This window comes from Leptodactylus fuscus, chromosome 4 (assembly GCF_031893055.1).
Source record: "Leptodactylus fuscus isolate aLepFus1 chromosome 4, aLepFus1.hap2, whole genome shotgun sequence".
Taxonomy (NCBI): domain Eukaryota; kingdom Metazoa; phylum Chordata; class Amphibia; order Anura; family Leptodactylidae; genus Leptodactylus; species Leptodactylus fuscus.
This window is the reverse complement of record NC_134268.1, coordinates 35648492-35669441: the sequence shown is the minus strand read 5'-3', so window position 1 is coordinate 35669441 and position 20950 is coordinate 35648492. Positions and strand designations below refer to the sequence as shown.

At 41.1% G+C, this 20950-nt stretch overlaps 1 protein-coding gene across 1 annotated transcript in view; it reads left to right on the top strand.

The window, feature by feature from the left end:
* Window positions 1-20950, top strand: part of VPS13B (vacuolar protein sorting 13 homolog B) — a 705368-nt gene that overhangs the window by 405797 nt on the left and 278621 nt on the right. Inside the window, exons 26-27 of the mRNA XM_075270303.1 lie at window positions 14483-14651; window positions 14738-14852. Coding sequence (XP_075126404.1) covers window positions 14483-14651; window positions 14738-14852 — 284 coding nt within the window. The remainder of the gene's footprint in view (window positions 1-14482; window positions 14652-14737; window positions 14853-20950) is intronic.

Below are 20950 nucleotides of genomic sequence, written 5' to 3'. Positions count from 1 at the left end.
GGCACCGGACCAGCCATCTCTGGAGGTAAGTGGACACCAGGGGGGACTAAGTAGCCAGAGGATTAAAAAAAAATCCTCTGGCTACTTTAGTGATTCACTACACAGCGTGGATTCTAACAATTCTTAGATTCCATGCTGTATAGTGAATAGGATTGCTTTTAAAATCCGATCTCCGATTAATTAAAAAATCCCATTGACTTGCATTGGGATCGGAATTGGGATCGAGATCGGGTTCGAATGAAAAATGATCGGAAATCGGATTTTAAAATCGATCCTGAAAAGTCAAGATCGGCTCAACCCTATTCTTGCCACTACCAAGCAGGCGTCTTCAACAAAATATTCTTGTTTTAAAGCAGCCATTCTGTGTGTAGTTATTGACACTGCTATATACTTATGATGGGATATAATATTAGCTAGCCTATATATATTCTAGATGTATTTATTGTTAGTTGTCTGATATATTTCCTGACGGATCACTATTGATGAGTTGTGACATTTACAGTGCGGTGTCACAGCCCGCAGCTCCTCTCTGCTGCTATTGTACTCCGCTTTTACTGTTTCTTTGCTTTATTGTTTGTTGTAAACTTTAGTACCGCACACAAATTACATACATAAAGTTTTATTTCTTTGCACTTACATTCTCTTTCCTGACTCAGAATAGGAGGTCGTTGATCTTAATGTACTATTTTTATGCTGCCAGAAACAGACCTGTACTTAGCGGTACAATGCTAATCCTATGAGTAAAGCCCATCTTTAACATAAGAATTTGCTCTGGTCTATATTCACATTGACGTGTTACTGGGTTTTTCATACTGATGACCTATCCGTCTGATCTGTAGGGGTCCAACACCCAGACTCTGCGCTGACCTGGCTGCCTTGGGGAGCTGGGACCTTGTCCTAGTGCTGTGGATGGGTTTGGAAACAGCTGTGCAGAGGTGCACTTGTGTCCACTATATAACATTGGTTCTGGGTTAGGGGAGCTCTGACCCTATTACTTGAACAGTAGCTGAACTGCTCATGGCTCCCTCTACGGCAGTAGCTTCTAGCACCTAGTCAGATCAGCTGATAGGTGCGAGGTCTTTGTGTCGATTGTGTCAATGCTTTCAGTGCACAGCGCTTACAATTGCGTTTGGTATTCCGTTTGGAGGGGTCCCTATTACCAAACACAGATATGAACAAGGGGTTAGCCTCTACTGGTTTTATAGATCTTACACCTGTACTCAATATCATCTCATTATTAGTACAAATTGTTGCATACTGATTTATTTTATGGTCTGTATAGTTTTTTGAGGGATTTTTTTGACAATGGCTGCCTTTATAGTCACATGTTGCCACGTTCATTTGGAGGGAATACGCATTATGATGTGCACCTCTAAGAGAAAGCACAAAAAAGTCTTAGTTTCTAGTAGAAAAATACCTAAATTTGGAGTGAGCACCAGGTCAGAGCAGTTTCCACCTTCAGCTTCTAATGAGGCAATGCCGCTGTGCCCAAGGCAGGGGGCAGCACTGTGCAACATGTGTTTCTTGTATTAAATGATTGGGTACAGAGCGGTTTGGTTCCAATCATTGCGTTTCTGCCCATTTCAGGACACTGTTTGCATCATGTTAATAAAGGGAGATGTATCCAGACATTAACCTATTGACTTTTGAAAACGTGGAGCAGATACTACATAAATCATTACTTTACTCTCTACTGGAAAGCTGCAATGAATTAGGATAGAATTATTTATACTATAATGCCCAGACAATCAGCTCTCATCTTCCTTTGTCTCCTGCAACATTACAGCATAATAGGTGAGGAATCAATGAGCAGTGTGCCCGGCCATCTCTGCTGGTACCAATAATGATTCACAGATGGACGTATCCCATCCAAAGCTTCAAACAATCCAACGATCAACGAACAATCCTCATCCTCTTTTTATATTAATATGACTTGTTTCCTTATTCCGAGCAGGGCTTCCAAAAATGGAATTTGTTACATGAAAGCTCCAGCATAGAATGATTGTTGCGTGTAGATTAATATTTATTGTAGATCGGCATGTTGTGTATTTATATGGAAGGTGTATAAGTATAAAACAAGTACAACGCATTGGTGGGCCCAGTGCAAAGGTTTCATGAATGGCCCCCTCCTCATCGCCAACACTTACATGCCTCCCCACATTCAGAGGATACAAAGATGGATAAGATTACATTGCACACAGTTGTGTTTTGGGCTAATGATGACCTTTCACAACCTCTGACACCAGCGGTATTATATATCGATAGATGACGCTGAGCATAAGGCCCGCTCTTCTGACAGTCAAGGGATATCAGTGCTGAAAGTAAAGGCACCAATATCTCCATCACCCAGGTGTATACCAGCAAAACTGACAGTACCCATGACATATAATACTGCTGGTGTCAGAGGACGTGTCAGGTCCTCTTTAAGCCTGCCCATGTTCCCTTTAAACCCTCCCATTCCCATCAAGCCCCTTTATGTATAGCACAAAGTGATGATATCTCCTTGGATCCAACCACACAATATAATATACCCTTGGTGGGGGACACTAAGTACTATGCTTCCCACATGGCCCACATAAAATATAATGTTCCCCAGTGGCCCCATACAATATAGTGTCCCCCCAGAGGTCTATAACATGGTGAAACGCCCCTGGATTAGTCCCTATACAATGTACTGCTCCCTCAGTGGCCCATCACACTATATAATACATTTAGAAATAACATATTCACCCAGTCCCATTCCCACGGAGTTGCCTGCAGGCTCTGCCTCTAGTGCTGACTCTAGCTCAGTGCTCATTGCAACTCCTTGCAGCAGGGATAGGGGTCCAGTGAACACTAAATCTGAAAGCTCTGTGCTTTACCTATGTATTCATTTCCATCTGCATGTACAGGCTGTGACAATATCAAACGTACACACTTGCTTTTGGTGTCCTATGACAGAGGAGATTCTCTTCTTTCATGACACTAAGGTTGCTATCTGAATTATTTCCAGAGATACCACTTGTTGAAAACAGAATTGTAATTGAGAGTTTTAGATCATATATATTATACAACTGCGTATAAATACCCTAATCTTGACTGTTTTTCAATCAGTGATATCTGGAAATAATATAGTTAGTGCACTGCAATAGACTATAGACACATCATAGTCACTGCCTTAGTTTCATGTCAAAGAAGAGAAATCTCCGCTTTCATATGACACCAAAAGCAAGTTTGTAGGTTCTATATTGTCCAAGATATAACTGTTTGAAGTCACCCTCCCCCACCCTCACTTTTCTCTCCATCTTACACAGCCACTCAATCCTTATACAGTAACATTCAGTGAGAGGCAGGAACAGCTCTCCATACAGAAACAAGAGAAAGCGTGAAAAATGCAGGATTTCACAGACAGGAGACAAACTTTGTTAATAAATTATATTACAAAATGTATTAATGAGACAAATATTGCCAGAAAAAGTTGTCTGAAAGTTTAGTTATGCTTTAAGGCGTTGCGCCTCTAAGGACAACTCTTGGAGTTGCAGTCTTGGAACCCTGATAGAACTGAATGTAGCACCACCTGATCAGTGGTGGTTTGGACACCCTGGTAATACAATACTTATCTCCTATTATCTCCTATTCTGTGGATGTAATGACACAATCCCTTTTTAGCATTGCACCATCGGTGGGCTGCACTAGAGGATTCCTCTAGAGCAGGGGTAGGGAATGTACGGCTCTCCAGCTGTTGCAAAACTACAACTCCCAGCATGCATACTTACTCTGCTGTTCTTGGATCTCCCATGGAAGTGAATGGAGCATGTTGGGAGTTGTAGTTTCACAGCAGCTGGAGAGCCGAAGGTTCCCTACCCCTGCTCTAGAGCAAACTACGTGATTTGTCGCCAGTTTTTGGTGTGGCTTATACTAGATGAGGGTTCTGAAAGAGGATGTGTTCACGCCAAAATATTAATAGGGTACTTAATAATAGTTTACCTCCGCTTTCTATGGACATTTATATGGCATAGGGCCTGTCTTCTTACTTGAAATAGCGGGCCAAAATATCTGGATTATGGGGAGATCTCCAGACAGTGGCACATTGCTGGCAATGGTATATAACCATGTGAATGAGCACGAGCATGGATTACTGGCCATGGAACAGAACATTAGTATGTCTGTATAGTTTACAATGTCATTTCCAATACAAATTTCTAACAGTATGTTGAAGTCCATAAATGTCAAGTCTATTCGTGAGTTTGAAAGAGAACAGTAATTTGACCAAGTAATGGGAAGATCAAAGTCATTGTGATGTGGGTGCTGAGCGGGGGAATGTCAGCCAAACATTAACGTGCATTTAGGAGTAAGGGAAAATTCATTTTTGATCTCATTGTCTGCCTTTATATGAGCCGCACGTCTTAGTGCAGACTTTAACCTACAACTATCAAGGATTTCTGGGAGCCCATATTTAAAGGGAACCTGTCGGGGGTCTAGTTTCCCAAATATTACTATTATTTTTAATGCAAGGAAGGAGTCAGGTGGTCCTAACAGTGATTGACAGCTATCTCTGTACATATAGTCATAGAGGGAAGGCTGTCAGGCACTGTTACGAGCCCACTGGACGGTGCAGAGAAACAAATGACAAGTTATACTGAATATTTTCCAACAAAACTTTATACCAATCTGCTCCATTCATCCTGCACGTTACACTGCCTTTTCATGATGGAAGCTTTCCTTTACAATTAAATATTTTTGCAAATATAAGTAATTAAAAATTTTCCAGAGTTGTAGATTTTCCTCTAACCATCTTATGCTAGGTTCACACCTACATTGGGGTTTCCGTTCTTTGGGTTCGCTTAAGTGGAAACTCAGTCTGCTTATAAAGTGGTTACCCATGGACCCCATAGACTATAACGGGGTCAACGGGTAACCACGGGTGTCCATCTTAGTGGTGACATCTCTTGTCTTGATTAGAGATGAGCATATAGTGTTCGATCAAACACCTCCATTTGTATAGTTACTGGTGTATTCAGTCGAATAGCACGTGGAAAGGCGGGAAATATTTGTTTCCCCTCCAACCTCCCCATGCACTTTTTTTTTTTTTTTTTTTTTTTTTTTAACACCAATGTCTATGGAGGGGAGGTATTCGATCGAATATACTCGCTCATCTCTAGTCTTGATCAGTCGTTAATGGATACGACCATGAATGCAGGAACTTTCTAGGGTCAGAAATCCATTGATTAGTTCCTTATTGTGTCCAGGTATCTTCTCATATATGTAGTGTCTCTACCTGATAACCTGTCTACAATAAGGACATCATGTCTGGTTATCAAAAGGACACGACATGTATGAGAAGATAACCCGACCACAATAAGGACATCATGGCTGGTTATCAGGAGGACACTACATGTATGAGAAGATAACCTGGACACAATAAGGACATCATGGCTGGTTATCAGGAGGACACTACATGTATGAGAAGATAACCCGACCACAATAAGGACATCATGGCTGGTTATCAGGAGGACACTACATGTATGAGAAGATAACCCGACCATAATAAGGACATCATGGCCTGAGTTTCTGACAAGTCCCTGACCATAGAAAGTTCCTGCATTCACGTCGCATACATTGGCAACCGATCAAGACAACAGATGTCACCTCTAAGATGGTTATATAATTATCATTCTTCTTGGAATTATAAATTCTTATCAGTATCTGGACCAAAATATTAAGAATCTATAATAAGTGTAAATATTCTGCAACAGATTAAACTGGAAGCTAACATTGCAATCTGAATACCTGATCTGGATTTATCAGCAGTTTTCTGCCCTGAAAGTAATTGGAAAAAGTTCACTAAAAGCTAATACAATCCTCGTAGCGCTATTTTAATCATCACTTACTAGTAAAGATTCAGGGTCATAAATGGAGCCTCAGGCAATGTTGGCTGGATCTCTGACCCTCATGATTAGTCTGAAAGTGGAAGGCTTATTGACTGAACAGTGCTAATACTTGTGTCTGACAGGACTTGTACTATGTCGCATTGGAGCATATTGTCTACCCTTACAACTAATTTTACGTTGGTTGTTCCAGTGCGAATATAATAGAAATTGGAGCAACTTTGCAAGTAATGTTATTAAAAGTGTTGGACTATTTTAATATGCCTGCAGCTCCTGTGTTGAGCTATATGACTAAATGGAAGCTCTGTATATTTTAGGTGCATTTGAGCTCCAACAAGATGTTGGTTACAAAAGTGGACATGCCCTTTAATAAAGGAACCATTCAATGTTTTTGCACTTTGTATGGTCTCTGCTGCTTAGGGAGCGTTCACACTAACGTCGGTGTCTGACAGCTAGTGTCCGCAGCTAATGTCCGTGGAAGATTTTAGCATCAGACACTAGCGGCGTCCGTTACAATTTGCATTATTTTAAATGGGACATCATGCAGTGTTCTTTAATGTCCATGGGTGTTCTTAAGTGTGGGTTTACAAAGATATCCGATTTTTTAAGCAGACAGCTAAATCCTACATGTAGACTCTGAGCCCCATATTGGGATCACATTGTACATTTTTTCCTATCAGTATGTCTTTTGTAGAATCCGAGGAAATCCACACAAACACGGGGAGAACATACAAACTCCTTGCAGATGTTGTTCCTGGTGGGATTCGAACCCAGGACTCCAGCACTGCAAGGCTGCAGTGCTAACGACTGAGCCACCGTGCTGCCCCTTCATTTCAAATAATGCTAATTATAACGGATGCAGCTAGTGTCCGATGCTAAACTCTTGCGCGGACATTAGCATCAGACGCTAGCTGTCGGACACTGATGCTAGTGTGAACTCAGCTTTATAAAGTTCACCTCCTCTTTATGGATCCTTGTACAGTGCCCGAGCAGTTATCGGAAAGGACTCTCCAGAACTGCTATCTCTTGGAGAGTACAAGCACATGTGTTACAAGTGGTGACAGATTCTCTTGAATCGGTCATAGGCCTGCGAAGACCTACCGTGCTGTGAATGTAGGGTTAATTTGAACGTCCCTATAGGCCACGCGTAGGGAACATACGGCTCTCCAGCTGTTGCCAAACTACAACTCCCAGCATGCATACTTGCTCTGCTTTTCTTGGAACTCCCATGGAAGTGAATGGAGCATGTTGGGAGTTGTAGTTTCACAGCAGCTGGAGAGCCGAAGGTTCCCTGTTACAATAGGGAATAGCAATGTTACAATAGGGATCAGAAAATTGTTGAGGATCCCTATTGTGAGCAGTTTATCAGGTTTTCTTACACCAACACCTAGGCTGTTTATAGAACGCATTTGGGAGTATTTATTGCCCCCTTTTTGTGATCGCCGATGACCCCAATAAACAGACAAACTTGTCGGTTATCGTTTAAACAATGTGGCAAAATGTTGTAAAAAACATTTAAAAAAAAAAAATATATGTATATATATATATATATATATATATATATATATATATATATATATATATACTATGGTGAAAATTCTGAATTATTGAACAAAGCCCAGTAAAAATGCCTATAATTAAGATCTATGCTTTCAACATGTATAACATAGAGGGTATGATAAAACGGTTAGAGAAAGTAAATATATCCCAGTCTATTTTCTTTCTGTCCGTCTTCTGGCCACCCAATAGTCACGCACGCTGAGCATTCAGATAACTGACAGCATTAAAAACATGAAAGGAGCCAGCCTGTGTCAACACCATGTGCGGCTCATAGGTTTTTCCTTTTCTTTCCTCTTGTGTTAATTTTCACCCCCATTTAGTTCACATTTCTGTTCTGTTTCTTGTCTCTTTCCTACATATGTAGAAAATGCAGGGAGTAAAAGCACCGAGATCATAACTCCCAGCTCCTTAAATGTGAACATGTTGCATTAATATATAGCTCCCTATGTGAAATACAGAATACAATTTTCTAATTCTGTAATTGAACTTATTTTATCCAATTTATTTAGTATAACTATATATATTAAATTAATATAATTAATATAAATTTAATATATTTTATCATTTTTTTAAAAAACTATTATTAGCCGTCTACATTAGAAAAAGATTTTCCCGCCGGCTCTGAAACGACACCTTTAAAGGGTTTTTGCAGCTAAATATTTTATCAAATTTAATATGGTCAACTAGAATCATAGAATTTTCTTTTTTTCATTTTATTTTTATCTTGGGCTTATTTTTCTTATAAGATTGAAATAAACCTCATTTATTTAGATTTCTTGTTTTCACTATTTTTTAATTTTATTAAATCTTTGAAACAATAGATCATGTTAATAATAATAAAAATAATAATAATAATAATAATAATAATAATAATAATAATAATAAATAATAAATCTTAATTATATAGCACCAACATATTCAGCAGCATTTTACAAAATTAAATCTTATTATTATTTGTGTTATTTTCCTATTGTAGTGGCATTTCTATGGCTTACATTTGTTTGCGATTGAATTGTTTTTTTTTGTTTGTGTTATTTTTCCTCTTTACCTACTTGATTCTTCATTTCTTTGGCTTTGCAGCCATGACACTATTCCATTCTTTCCAGTCTTTGCATATAAGGGTTTGTTCACACGGGGCAAGAGGGGTCGGATTTTGATACCAAATCCACCTCAAAATCCGCCCCCTCACAATAGAGGTCTATGTAGACCGCTAACGTTCTTTTTTCCCTGAGGGGTGTGTTCCCGCTCACGGAAAAAAAGAAGCGAGCTGCCCTTTCTTCAGGCGTATTCCGCGGCTGATTCAGCCCCGGCGTCCGCCTTGTGACAACACCCTCTGTACTAGGACCATTCATTTGGGCCTACTCCGGAATGGGAAGCTGCAAGTGTTGGAAGCTGTGACAGTCGCGGCAGGTACACATTGGTCGTATTCTGACGCAGCTTCCTGCCCAAAATCAGGACCAAAATATGCAGTCACTAGCCCCATGTGAACTAGCCCTAAGTGAGCAGCATATGTTTGCTGCAGCAGTCACGTGGCGCATTACTGCAGCCATAGAGCGGTGATGCCAGTTGATTGGCTGTATAGGTCATATGATTGCCACTTTGGCTACTGATTGGCTACACTGGTCATACGATTGCTGATCAACAAATACGCTGAGGATCCAATGATCAGTGCTGAATCACAGGGAAAAGAAGAGGTTAAGGCCTGGTTCACATCACCTATACGCATTAAAGAGTGGTTACCTTCAGGAAACACGCGATGAGAAACGTGCGGAGAGAATAGTACTGCTTCCATGACTTCTTCTCTCCACATGTTTTGTGTGCAAACCAAGTGGACAATGCCCGGACCTCATTATAGTCTGTAGGGTCAGCGGGTTTCCCAGGTAACTGCTTCTTAATGTGTATAGGTTTCTGTTCAGGGGTCCTCAAGTGGATTCCCCAACCAGAAACCTGAATGCAGATGTGACTAGGGCCTTAGGCTACGTTCACATCTGTGTTGGGATTCTCCTTTTGGAGATTGTGACGCAGTGTACATCCGAACTTTGCCAAATTTGACTTTTTCATCTGCCCGTTTTCGCTTTAAAGAACAAACGCCCAACGTATCATATTGGATCTTATTTTAGTTATTGGGGTCCATCGGACTCCATAACTGTCTGCCATTATAGTGGTCCGTCTTACTACAACGATAGGATGGCCAACACTAATGTGAACCCAACGTAATATCATTTTTTGTTGTTGTTGTTTTTTTGTTTTTTTTATTCCATTTGCAGCTGTTCTTAGGATTTTAACCCCTTAAAGATGTTTATTTATTTCTGGTGCATTTTTTTGTATCTCTTTCCATTTTTATTAAGTGTCTCCATCTCAGGACGGTTTCCTTGTTTATTTTACCTTCTCCTCTCCTTCCCCGACTGTCATTGGTAATTTATGTCCAGGCCTTGAACAGTTTATCAGTCTTTGTTGGTGGGATCCGGGAATAAATATTTCTAACTCTTACGTTGTCTGTCAGAGATTAAAAGTGAAGGACAGCGTCTGTAACACCAGTTACAATGTTTGTGCGACCGGCAAGACTTGGGGGGCCCTGGGTAACTCGCCCATATGGATTGTACAGGCCGTTCAGACACGTACAGTACATCCGCCGAGGAGTCTTCCTCCGATTTGCTTTTAAAGCCTTGAGCGCTGTCAAACAGAGCTAAGTTTCTCCAGGCCATATTTATGGATTTGTGAACTTTGTATGTTTTGCATAGAAGGCATCCTCTGTTCTGCGAGCTTGGAAACTCTCTGATTATTTATCAAAGTCTTCTTTCAAGTGTAGTGAACTTTTAAATGATTTTTTTTTGGGTGGGGGGGGTCTTGAAGTAGGGGGCAGGGAATCCATCTGACCACTTGTTTACATTAAACTGGAAAAGGAGGCATTTGCTTACAATATCCGTAGATGATTTATATTTCGAGCTGTGAGTAATTCTTTTCTCGCTGACAAGTTTATGGTGAGCATTGAACTCCTGTGTGTGCTTATGGGAGAGCTCCATAGCTTCCTACATTCATTTCAGTCTGGGTGGCGTGTGGGGGTATGTCGGAGCAGGAGGGGGGTATGTCGGAGGAGGAGGGGGGTATGGTCGGGGTACTTCTCCTACATGAAAGCTAAAAAAGAGTTAATCATTTTTTCTTCTCCTTACCAGGCTGAGATTAGGAGCCGGAGAGCAAAGGTAATTCAGACTACAACACACCACTTGTTACTGTTTATATAGGCCTAAACAGTGGTAGAAGTGTTTAGTCCTGCGGGACACTTGGTGATTGAACAAGAAGCTGAAGTTATTTTGATAAGATATAGCACCAGTGTGGCCAAGAGCTACGATCATCTAGGGGCCTTGAGGCGGGCCAAGGATGAAGACCTTATGTGTTTAGTTCTTCCTGATGCTCAAAGATAAATTTTGGCTAAAAAAATAAACTTTGTATTTGGACCAATTTGCAAAGCATCGGTGAAAGAATGGAATTGTTTATCTTAGGACTTGGCGTGAGAAGGTGTGGGAAAGTGAAGGAGCGAGAAGAGCGAGGATGTAGGGAATCTCGGGCTCAGCAATATCCATAGCAATATGGAAACTTTATTCTTTTTTACTAATATTTGATTATATGACATAGAAATAAATGACACATTTATGTAAACTTGCTAAATGACACAAGGGGAAAAAAATCAAGGCTGCTGAATTTTCGGGTGGGGGATCGCCGCTTATTGTTCATCATTCAGTTTCAGGCAAAGTTAAAATGGTGATTAGTATCCCAAGAAACGCGCCACTCCTTCCTATAGGCTGTGTTTGGTATTGCAGCTCAGTCCCATTCAAGTACCAGGCCCAACCAATAGCTTCTGCGTGCATACCAGATTTGGAATCCCACATAGACCCTTCAAGTATTCTATTATATTCAGGATAATGCACCCCCTACTGTAAATTGTAAGAATAACAGCTGTGACCATATTAAAGCATGAAGCTGCAGACTGGGTGCTTTTACATGGGTCCTGGTAGTCCAACATGCCTACTAATTATCTTGATAATTTATAGTATAGGGTACTTTATTATGTGTAATAAACACTTTAGCTGCTGCAGTACCCCTTTTTCAAAGATACAGAGAGTTTCCTTCCTTTCCACATAATTATTTTTTTACTAATTATTGTGAAACTACTTCATCCTTGGCTAGGACTACAGGATATTATATCGTTGTAAGACATAAGATCGTAATGTCGCTCGACTACACTGCACTTAATCGTGAATGTGGTCGCAGTGTGACCTTACAATTTACAGAAATTCAACCTGTTGGGTCGCTGTGTGTCTACAGTCACTGGCAGTGCAATATCTGTGATCATTTCCAATGTCTTCTTATTGCTCCAAAGCGCTTGTTTGCATTTGACATAAATGGCAGTGTTTGCGTAGGTTTCTTCCAACACTCCAAAGACATACTGATAGGGAACTTAGATTGTGAGCCCTATATGGGACAGTGACCACAATGCCTGTAAAGCGCTGCGGAATATGATGGCGCTATTCATATATATTTTTTTATTTTTGCAGCTGCTTAATACAGTCTACAGCTCCTGAAAAACCTGCTTGTCGGGGATGTAATTTGGTGGTGCAGTGGGGTGTAGTCGCATTCAGGCCCAGAAGTTGTTGATACATCATACTTGGGGGTCTGATACATGTACCTGGTGCTGTTATGGGAATATACTGCTGTATGATACATGCCCTGAGCTATTGCCCCGTATTAGTAATAGTACAACAGATATTTGATACGTATCACTATTATTTTGCGCCCCTCACATCTCTCCGTCCCCTTGCCAACAATAAACAGCTGCTGATCTGCCCCTACAAAACCGTCAACCTTATGTAAAAGAATTATCGTGAGAATAACGCTCAAATAGCTAAAAGCTAAAGTAAAATTTCCTATAAAATCACTTGTAAAACAAAAAAATACCCACAACCCCTCCTCTCCAATGATATCAGATATGTTTTTCCTACATAGAAAATTACCAATATTTTCGTCAGATTTCCCTAAATTGCAGGCCATACAGTTTCAGGAGCCGCTGAGCAATAACATAACTAATGATTTATGATCTCCGCTGTTACAATTGGCTTTGACCTTTTCCACTTTCTGACACTCAACTAGTTAATAGTTCCCACTCCTTTGTCTTTTATGTTGAACTTTTCCAAGTGGCATCTTTTAAGTGTGTTTATTCCAGTCTTTAACATTGTAATTGCTTTCAAAGTATACAGCGCTTACCAGTCTGATGCAAGCGCTCGGCAGACCACCCGCGCTGCCATGTGAATATTACAGCACTTCATGTGGTCGGGGGTTAGAAGTAGGAGGACGGCTATAATAGCGCCGCGCCACGATCCCGTTTATCATGCTGAGTGACTTCAGTAAATACATTGTAGTATTTTTTAGACTCCAAGTGTCGGCTTAGTATACACAGTTTAGAGCTAGATAATGAGGCTGAATGACTTGGGTAAATACGGGGTTATTTGCGTTCCCAGCCAGGTGTCTATAGTATATACAGCACCTAGGTTAAGGTTACAGATTGTCGTCGCCTCTTTCTGTACGACGTGTTTATAGAGATAGATGATACAAGTTTTGAGGGAGAAGTTTCATTATAAATTGTAACTTATTACCTAAAATCCCTGCTCATTCTGGGCTTAGGAGTCCAGTGGGCGGAGTGATTTTATGATTGATTGACCTTCTCCATACACATGCAAAGTTTTCCATCAGTCAGGACCGCCCACTGGATTCCAATGCAAAAATGTGCTTAAGTTTAAAGGGATTGTAAAGGATTAGTCATTTACATTCTATCCCTAGATTAGGATTGTTGGGGGTCCGACAGGCGCTGGTCAGCTGTACTGGGCCCCCTCCAGTGCCCGTGTTGTACAAAACACGGGACGCGAAGCAGTTATCTCTGGTTCCTCTTTAGTGGCTGAGAGCCTATAGTATAGCGTAGCTCCCTTTGCTGAAGTACTGGCGCCTGACCACTATACCACTAAGGATAGGCTTGTAATTACTAATTCTTGGACAATGCCTTTAAATGAATAAAATACAAGTTAAACTGAAGCTTTTCCCTCACCCACCCCTGTATACTAATCTGCTCAGCTCCCCCTGCTCTATAACATGATGATGTTGTGTGCAGTGTAACAGGCCCCCTACATTAAAATCACATCTTCAGTTTTGTGACTAAGTGCAAGAGGAATTTTTGGGTACATAGTCTTACACCCATGTAAAGTGTATTGACATCTACGTTTGATCCATATAGATTAAACAGTAAAGACAGTCTGTTTAGTAGTAGGCAGCAATGGATCCCAAAAGACCCCATTGACTATAATTGGGTCCGTCAGGTATCCCTTCTTTTCTTCTTACCAAACAAAATTCCACTTGCTGGCCTTTGTCTGTGATTTCAGGTGTACTCTGTGCGGGATAGACACTAGCTTATAAGAATATAGCTAAGACTTGACTATAAGCTGCCCATACACAGTCATTTTTTTGGTGGCCGTTCTATCAATGGTGGAATCCTTCAGACATACAGACAATCAACATCAACAACTAAGATCGGCAGATTGGCAGACAGTTTAGATCACAAAAACACAGAATTAGCTGATGATGGGACCATAGCAGTCGATCATGCCTAATGCCATATTTTTGGTTGACCACTGACCAAAAATATCCAGCATAGCCGTTCTGCCTTTTGGCCGTCACAAACACACAATCTCGGTATCTTCTTGTCTGCTTATCGTCTGAAATTGACCATTTCTACCAATGAAAGATGAGGGTATATGGTCAGCTATATTCTCTTGTAGATCCATTAATCCAAAAACCCAGGTTAATGTTGGGTCACTAAATCTTTTGTAATCCACTAAATTTTTTAAGCATAACCAGTGGCGATTGACATACATATTATTTACTGTCATTTACTGCCATGTAAGCCGTTTACCTTGTCTGAGATATGATCTGTATCATTTACTATTTGTCTCTGGATCTCTTATCCTATACGTTTCATCCTCCAGTTTACAATTGCTTATTTTTCTCCCCAGGGCGATTCTCTACAAGCCGCTGAGTCCCCATTCTCAGACTCTGTTACCCTGGAACAGACCACAAGTAACATTGGGGTATCGAGTGGCCGAGTCAGTCTGTGGATGCAGTGGATGTTACCCAAAATCACCATAAAGCTGTTTGCGGCTGACCCTACTTGTAAAGGCACAAGTATGACGCTATACATGATACATTACACCTGTATGAGTCCGGCTCCATCTTCTCTTCCTGTCTGACTTGGATTCGTGTTTTTGCAGAGCTCTGTGTTGTCAGCGAGCTGGAGGACCTCAATGCATCTGTGGATGTCCAGGATGTCTACACTAAAGTCAAGTGCAAGATTGAAAGCTTCAACATTGACCATTACAGGAGCAGGTAACACAAGGGATGGCGGTACATTCACATGAGGGTATTTCATGTCTCTCTTAGGCCCTGTTTATATCTTATCTCGTAGACCCTGGAGGTATACGTTGTCTTCATTCCCCCACGTATACTCTGACTTATCTGTAGGCCCCTTAGTCCTGCTTCAAAGCTCCTGAATACTTACCAGTAGTGAATGTCGGTCACTGCTATTCTCACATAGCATTTATTTCACATATAGTGTCTAACATGTCCTACCATAGTCCTTACTACTACAACATTAAGCCAATGGGCCCTAGGTATATACTCACTTTAAGCGCCATCAATATGTATGAAATTTTCTGGAAAATTGGGAGATCATAGAAAAATTGGATTAATGGGTTATTCCCATTCTATGGTTTATTCCCCAAAAAGGGAGTCCTTTTGACACCCATCCCTCCTGAGGCTGTGTCTGTGCCCGGCCATATCCATTCACTTTTATGGGAGTAAATAGAAACAGCTAAGTAGGTGTAGCTGCCTCAGGCATGGTGGGGTCAGAGGAGCCATTTTCTGGAGATAGGTGTGGGTCCTAGAAGTGGGACCAGTATCAATCAGACAGATAGCCTGTATAGGAATAGAAATAGAATACTTTAGATCGAAAGTATTCAATAAAATAATTGCTATTATAGGGGTGGGATGGGGATCCACAGAATTAAGTTGTTTAGGAATCATGATAAAATGTCAACCACTCCTTCAGTTGTTTCTGAGAAAAAAAGTTTCAGTCCATCTGGTAAGGCAGAGAAAATTTCCTACATGGTATTGGATATGTCTGAAGTCAGCCCAAGACCACAATTTTTTGGCACAACTTCACATCACCAATGAGCCTATCCTTAAAGGAGTTATCTTAGAATCAGCAAGTTTAACCTGTTAACATCACTGGGGTTTCCATTGCTAGAACCTTCTCCAATCATAAAAATGGGGGCCTTGTGTCAGGCATTTGAGGAGAGCAGTGGGTGTATGGGTCTCTCTACTGTCAATTGGGTGGTCCTAGGCTGGAACTGAAAGACAGGGACCTCCCACCTGACAGTACACAGCATAATTTTGCTAAAACGGACATCTATGGTTACTCAGGACTGATGGGGGCTAAAGAAAAAATTCTAATTGTACCAGAATCAGTGAGGCAGCGCCTATTGAAGGATATAGAGTCGGAGTTGGTGAAAGGTTCTCTTTAATTGAAAGTAAGCCCCAATACCAGATGCCTTTTACCAAGAGTGATACTCTTTTTCCCCAAATCTTGTTAGTTACTTTTGTCCTTAAAGTGCCCTCGATGAAGGAGATCTTTCATTCACAGCATCTTGGCTGCCTTCCGTTACATTGCACTCCACAACCTGTTAATTAGAACCCAGTGCCGGTCCTGTTTCCCATTATCTGCTTATTATTTGACATCATAAATTGATTTTAAGACGGGAGTAATCCAGTTTCCTGAAAACAAACTTTTGCTCATCTTTCCTACTAATGTGTTCCTAATTCTCCATGTGTTTTTGGTTCTCCAATGTGTATTCAACCAAGATTGTCAATTCCATGATGTATGCCCTTGTTTACAATGTGTAATGTTGCCTGACAGCTAAGATGGTGATGGGGGGGAGGACAGAAATCTTCTTATTTTTAGCATTTGATCAGACATTGCACATACGGGTAACATGTAATAACATTTCATTCCAGGCCAGGTGAAAGCTGGCAAACAGGAGATTTTCTGGGGATAATCCTACAATGCAAAGAGAAAAATGTGGTGAGGCTGTTAGTCACTAAGTTACTTATTAAGTGATAGCCTTCCATCTGACCTGTGTGAGCCTTTAATCCCAAACAATATGATTTCAAGAATCACCTTGCTGAGGTCTGTTCACCATTGGAAGCCATTTTACAGTACCGGCTCTGTACACACAAGTCTGTCTATCTGGATTTCCTGTATTTTTGGCAGCAAGCGTAGCACAGTCCTCCCAGCTCTATACCAAAACAAGTCACTGGTATCCATCACAATCTATTGGTATGTGTTAAAAAATGGATCACAACAGTTATGGCTCCTATATCTGACATGTAGCAAGAGCCATCTGTATAAAGAATTTTAAACTGTTTTTTAAGAGGGTTTCCCATGAACCAATGAGGCTAGGTTCACATCTGTATCGGGCTCTTTGCTGTTCGAGACTGCAGGTGAACCCAAACAGCGGAGAACCAGACTGCTAAAACAGCCGTGACGCAGACACCAACAGACCCCATTTATTCTAATGGTTTCAGCATGGTGTCCGCCATTTTTACACCAAAATCGGCAGATAGAAATATCCCCTGTTCAGGACTTTTCTCTGACGATTTTTGGCAGTTTCTGCGGTGGACTCCGGCACAGATGTGATCTTAGCTGGTCTACAAATGTAAATGGTTTTGTTCATGGGAAACCCCTTTTAATGGTGTTGTCCATGAATTGGAGCAGCATACCAATGGAGGTTTGGGAATTTTAAACTAAAAATAAAAGCATACTCAATGGTTCCTAGTGCTTTGTTGGCTCCTTCTGGTGTCCATTCAGTCTCGTGCCGGCGCCATGTTGCTGAAAGTCCTGTACCTTCTGTGACTCCTGTGAGCAATCAGTCGTCTCCACGTTTCCTGGAAAGGGACCGGTGATGTCACTCACATAAGTCACTGGTTCCTTACCAGTGACTGCTGAGGCCACTGATTGGTCTCATTGGTCATAAGAGGTACAGGACTTCCAGGATGAGACGGAATGGACACTGGTGGTGGACAGTGGAGCTCTGATGACACGTCACCATGATTTTTTTTTTTTTTTTATCCTTCCCCTGGCCTCCTGCTTCAGTTCCAGACCAACCCCTTCAAGTATTGTGTCATTTCGCACCATGCTATTTGTACTAATACCAAGTGTATTAGAACAGTCATGTGTTAATTATTCAGATAAAATATTTGGCAATGTGTACAGGTGCCGCTTCTTACATCTATAAAGGAAATCCATGACAGCACCTATGTGAACAGAGCTTTATATATAGAATTAATCCACATAAAAATGTCACTTTGAGAACAATATTTCTTATCATGTATAGATTTTGAGTTATTACACATCAGAGCTGCAATTCTGCTGGCTTCAGAGCTGAAATCTTCAGCATCCTTTGTCACATAAATGTCTCAGTATCAGCAGCTGAGTCTGGTGATTTTATGTAGGAAATATTATTTCTCCACCATATTATAGATCAGATGTGTCTGTCTACACAGTTGTTGACTGTGTCCAATAGTAACCAGCAGATTTGTGAATATAACTCAGGATCAGTACAAGATAAGTAATGCAAGGCACTTACAAATGGGTAGACTTTTTATGTAGGTTATATATCTATATGCAGTAACTGTAATGGTGTTTATAGCGCAACCTTACTTTTATTAAAGTAACCTTAACAGTGGTTGTCCTCCTTTCGATTCTTTTCTGTTATTGGCTTGGACTTACAAAGTGTTTTACTATCCTTTAAGAGGACCTTTCACCAACTTCAACTCTTTGCATCCTTCAATGGGCACTGCTTCCGAAAAAAAGCTTTTTTTTTTTTTTTTTTTCTCTAGCACCCACCATTTGCTAGCAATCAATGCTAGAAATAAAAAGCAATGGTGGCTCGGGAATAGTGGGGGCTAGAGAAAAAATTCCAATTGAACTAGAATCAGTGGAGCAGTACCTATTGAATGATATTGGGAGGTGAAGGTGGTGAAAGGTCCTCTTTAAGTAGATAATGGCTGCCATTTTGTACGATATTCGACAGAGAGTAACAATGTTGTTGAGATTGTGCCTCCAAGCCAGCCTTTAAAGGTGATCTAAAGGTAGACAGGCCAGTGAAAAACATTATAGACCTTTAGTTTATTCTTGGAATCATACGCCACAAGCCTAATAAAGCTTCTAGATAAGTTGACAACTATTGAAAATCGGCAGCCTCCCTCTTTTTTGCTTATAATCTCTGGTTGAGCAGCGGTGGTCTATACTTGCTGGATTGCTGAACTTTGAGTACCTTTCAACACATGTTCGAAGGGTCATTTTATTGGTCAAAAAGAAATCTATACAAGAGATTTATATATTACAAGTTCATCATTATATAATGGAGAATGTCATTCTGCTGAAAATACAATGTTGCCTGAAGACCAAAAATACTCACTATGGTGTGTCCAAGCAGTCTTTTTTGACATATGTAAGCCAAGTAATCCTTCGTTGACCTGTACCTTAAAGAGGACCTTTCATGGTTTGGGGCACAGGCAGTTCTATATACTGCTGGAAAGCTGACAGTGAGCTGAATTCAGCGTACTGTCGGCTTTCCTGATCTGTGCCCCGGGTAAAGAGCTTTCGGTCCCGGTACCATAGCTCTTTACAGTCAGAAGGGCATTGCTGACAGTCAGTCAGGTACGTCCTTCTCCACAGCAGCGCCTATCGCGCTGTACAGTGTGAGCGGGGAGGAACGTCCCTCCCTCTGCTCATAGACGAGTATTATCAGGAGAGGAGGAGGTTCCTCCCCGCTCACACTGTACAGCGGCAGGGGAAGAGAAGGAAAAGGAAAGTGGAATGAAGCAATGTGAAAGCAAGCAGGCAGCCCTGGCCCCATCCACGGGCCCATGGCCTGAGGACCAGCATTTAACTCACTAGTTCTCTGTATCCAAAAAAGAAATTATTTGCTGCACATTCTTGATTCAGTGATGAATAAACAAATACATGTGAAAATAACATAGGTTGATGCGCCATGGAAAAAATGGTATTTAGGTATACATGAAAAATTGATCCAATGTTGAGCAGGGACGTTTCAGTCCAATGACCTTCATCAGGCCAGATCAATGTGTGAAGTACAACAAGCCTCCCTAGTTCTCTGTATGTCTGAGTGCCATGGAAGAGAATCCAAGGAGTCCAGGCATCCATGAAAGAGGCATGCATCTCAAACAGACGCGGTGAGATCCTCCTTGCCCTGAATATCCTCCACCTTACAGAACCAGTGGAAAATGGATGGCAGATTAGGCAATTTCCAGAGTGCCAGGAAACAGGCTCTGGCGGTGTGCATCACGTGTCGTAAGGAGGAACTATGATAGGCGTAGAGAGAATAGTCCGAAAGGTGGAACAGGAAGAACGCCGGTGTATAAAGGAGAGGGACCTGGATGAGTTCTGTTACTCCAGAGCAGACGGAGAAGAGAACATCACTTCTCCGAGGTGTTGAGACCGTTGGCATTAATAGAAGAGGACACCAAGGAATCCATGTTGGGGATATTATGGCAGACAATAATTTTAAATTCCTATCAGGGAATTAGGAGGAAATAGAGGTCTGCAGCACAACCAGCTAAGCTTTACAAAGAAAGGTTACTATACGAGTATATATATATACAGTCCTATGAAAAAGTTTGGGCACCCCTATTAATCTTAATCATTTTTAGTTCTAAATATTTTGGTGTTTGCAACAGCCATTTCAGTTTGATATATCTAATAACTGATGGACACAGTAATATTTCAGGATTGAAATGAGGTTTATTGTACTAACAGAAAATGTGCAATATGCATTAAACCAAAATTTGCCCGGTGCAAAAGTATGGGCACCTCAGCAGAAAAGTGACATTAATATTTAGTAGATCCTCCTTTTGCAAAGATAACAGCCTCTAGTCGCTTCCTGTAGCTTTTAATCAGTTCCTGGATCCTGGATGAAGGTATTTTGGACCATTCCTCTTTACAAAACAATTCAAGTTCAGTTAAGTTTAATGGTCGCCGAGCATGGACAGCCCGCTCTCAAATGATCTGAAAACAAAGATTGTTCAACATAGTTGTTCAGGGGAAGGATACAAAAAGTTGTCTCAGAGATTTAACCTGTCAGTTTCCACTGTGAGGACCATAGTAAGGAAATGGAAGACCACAGGGACAGTTCTTGTTAAGCCCAGAAGTGGCAGGCCAAGAAAAATATCAGAAAGGCAGAGAAGAAGAATGGTGAGAACAGTCAAGGACAATCCACAGACCACCTCCAAAGAGCTGCAGCATCATCTTGCTGCAGATGGTGTCACTGTGCATCGGTCAACAATACAGCTCACTTTGCATAAGGAAAAGCTGTCAGGGAGAGTGATGAGAAAGAAGCCGTTTC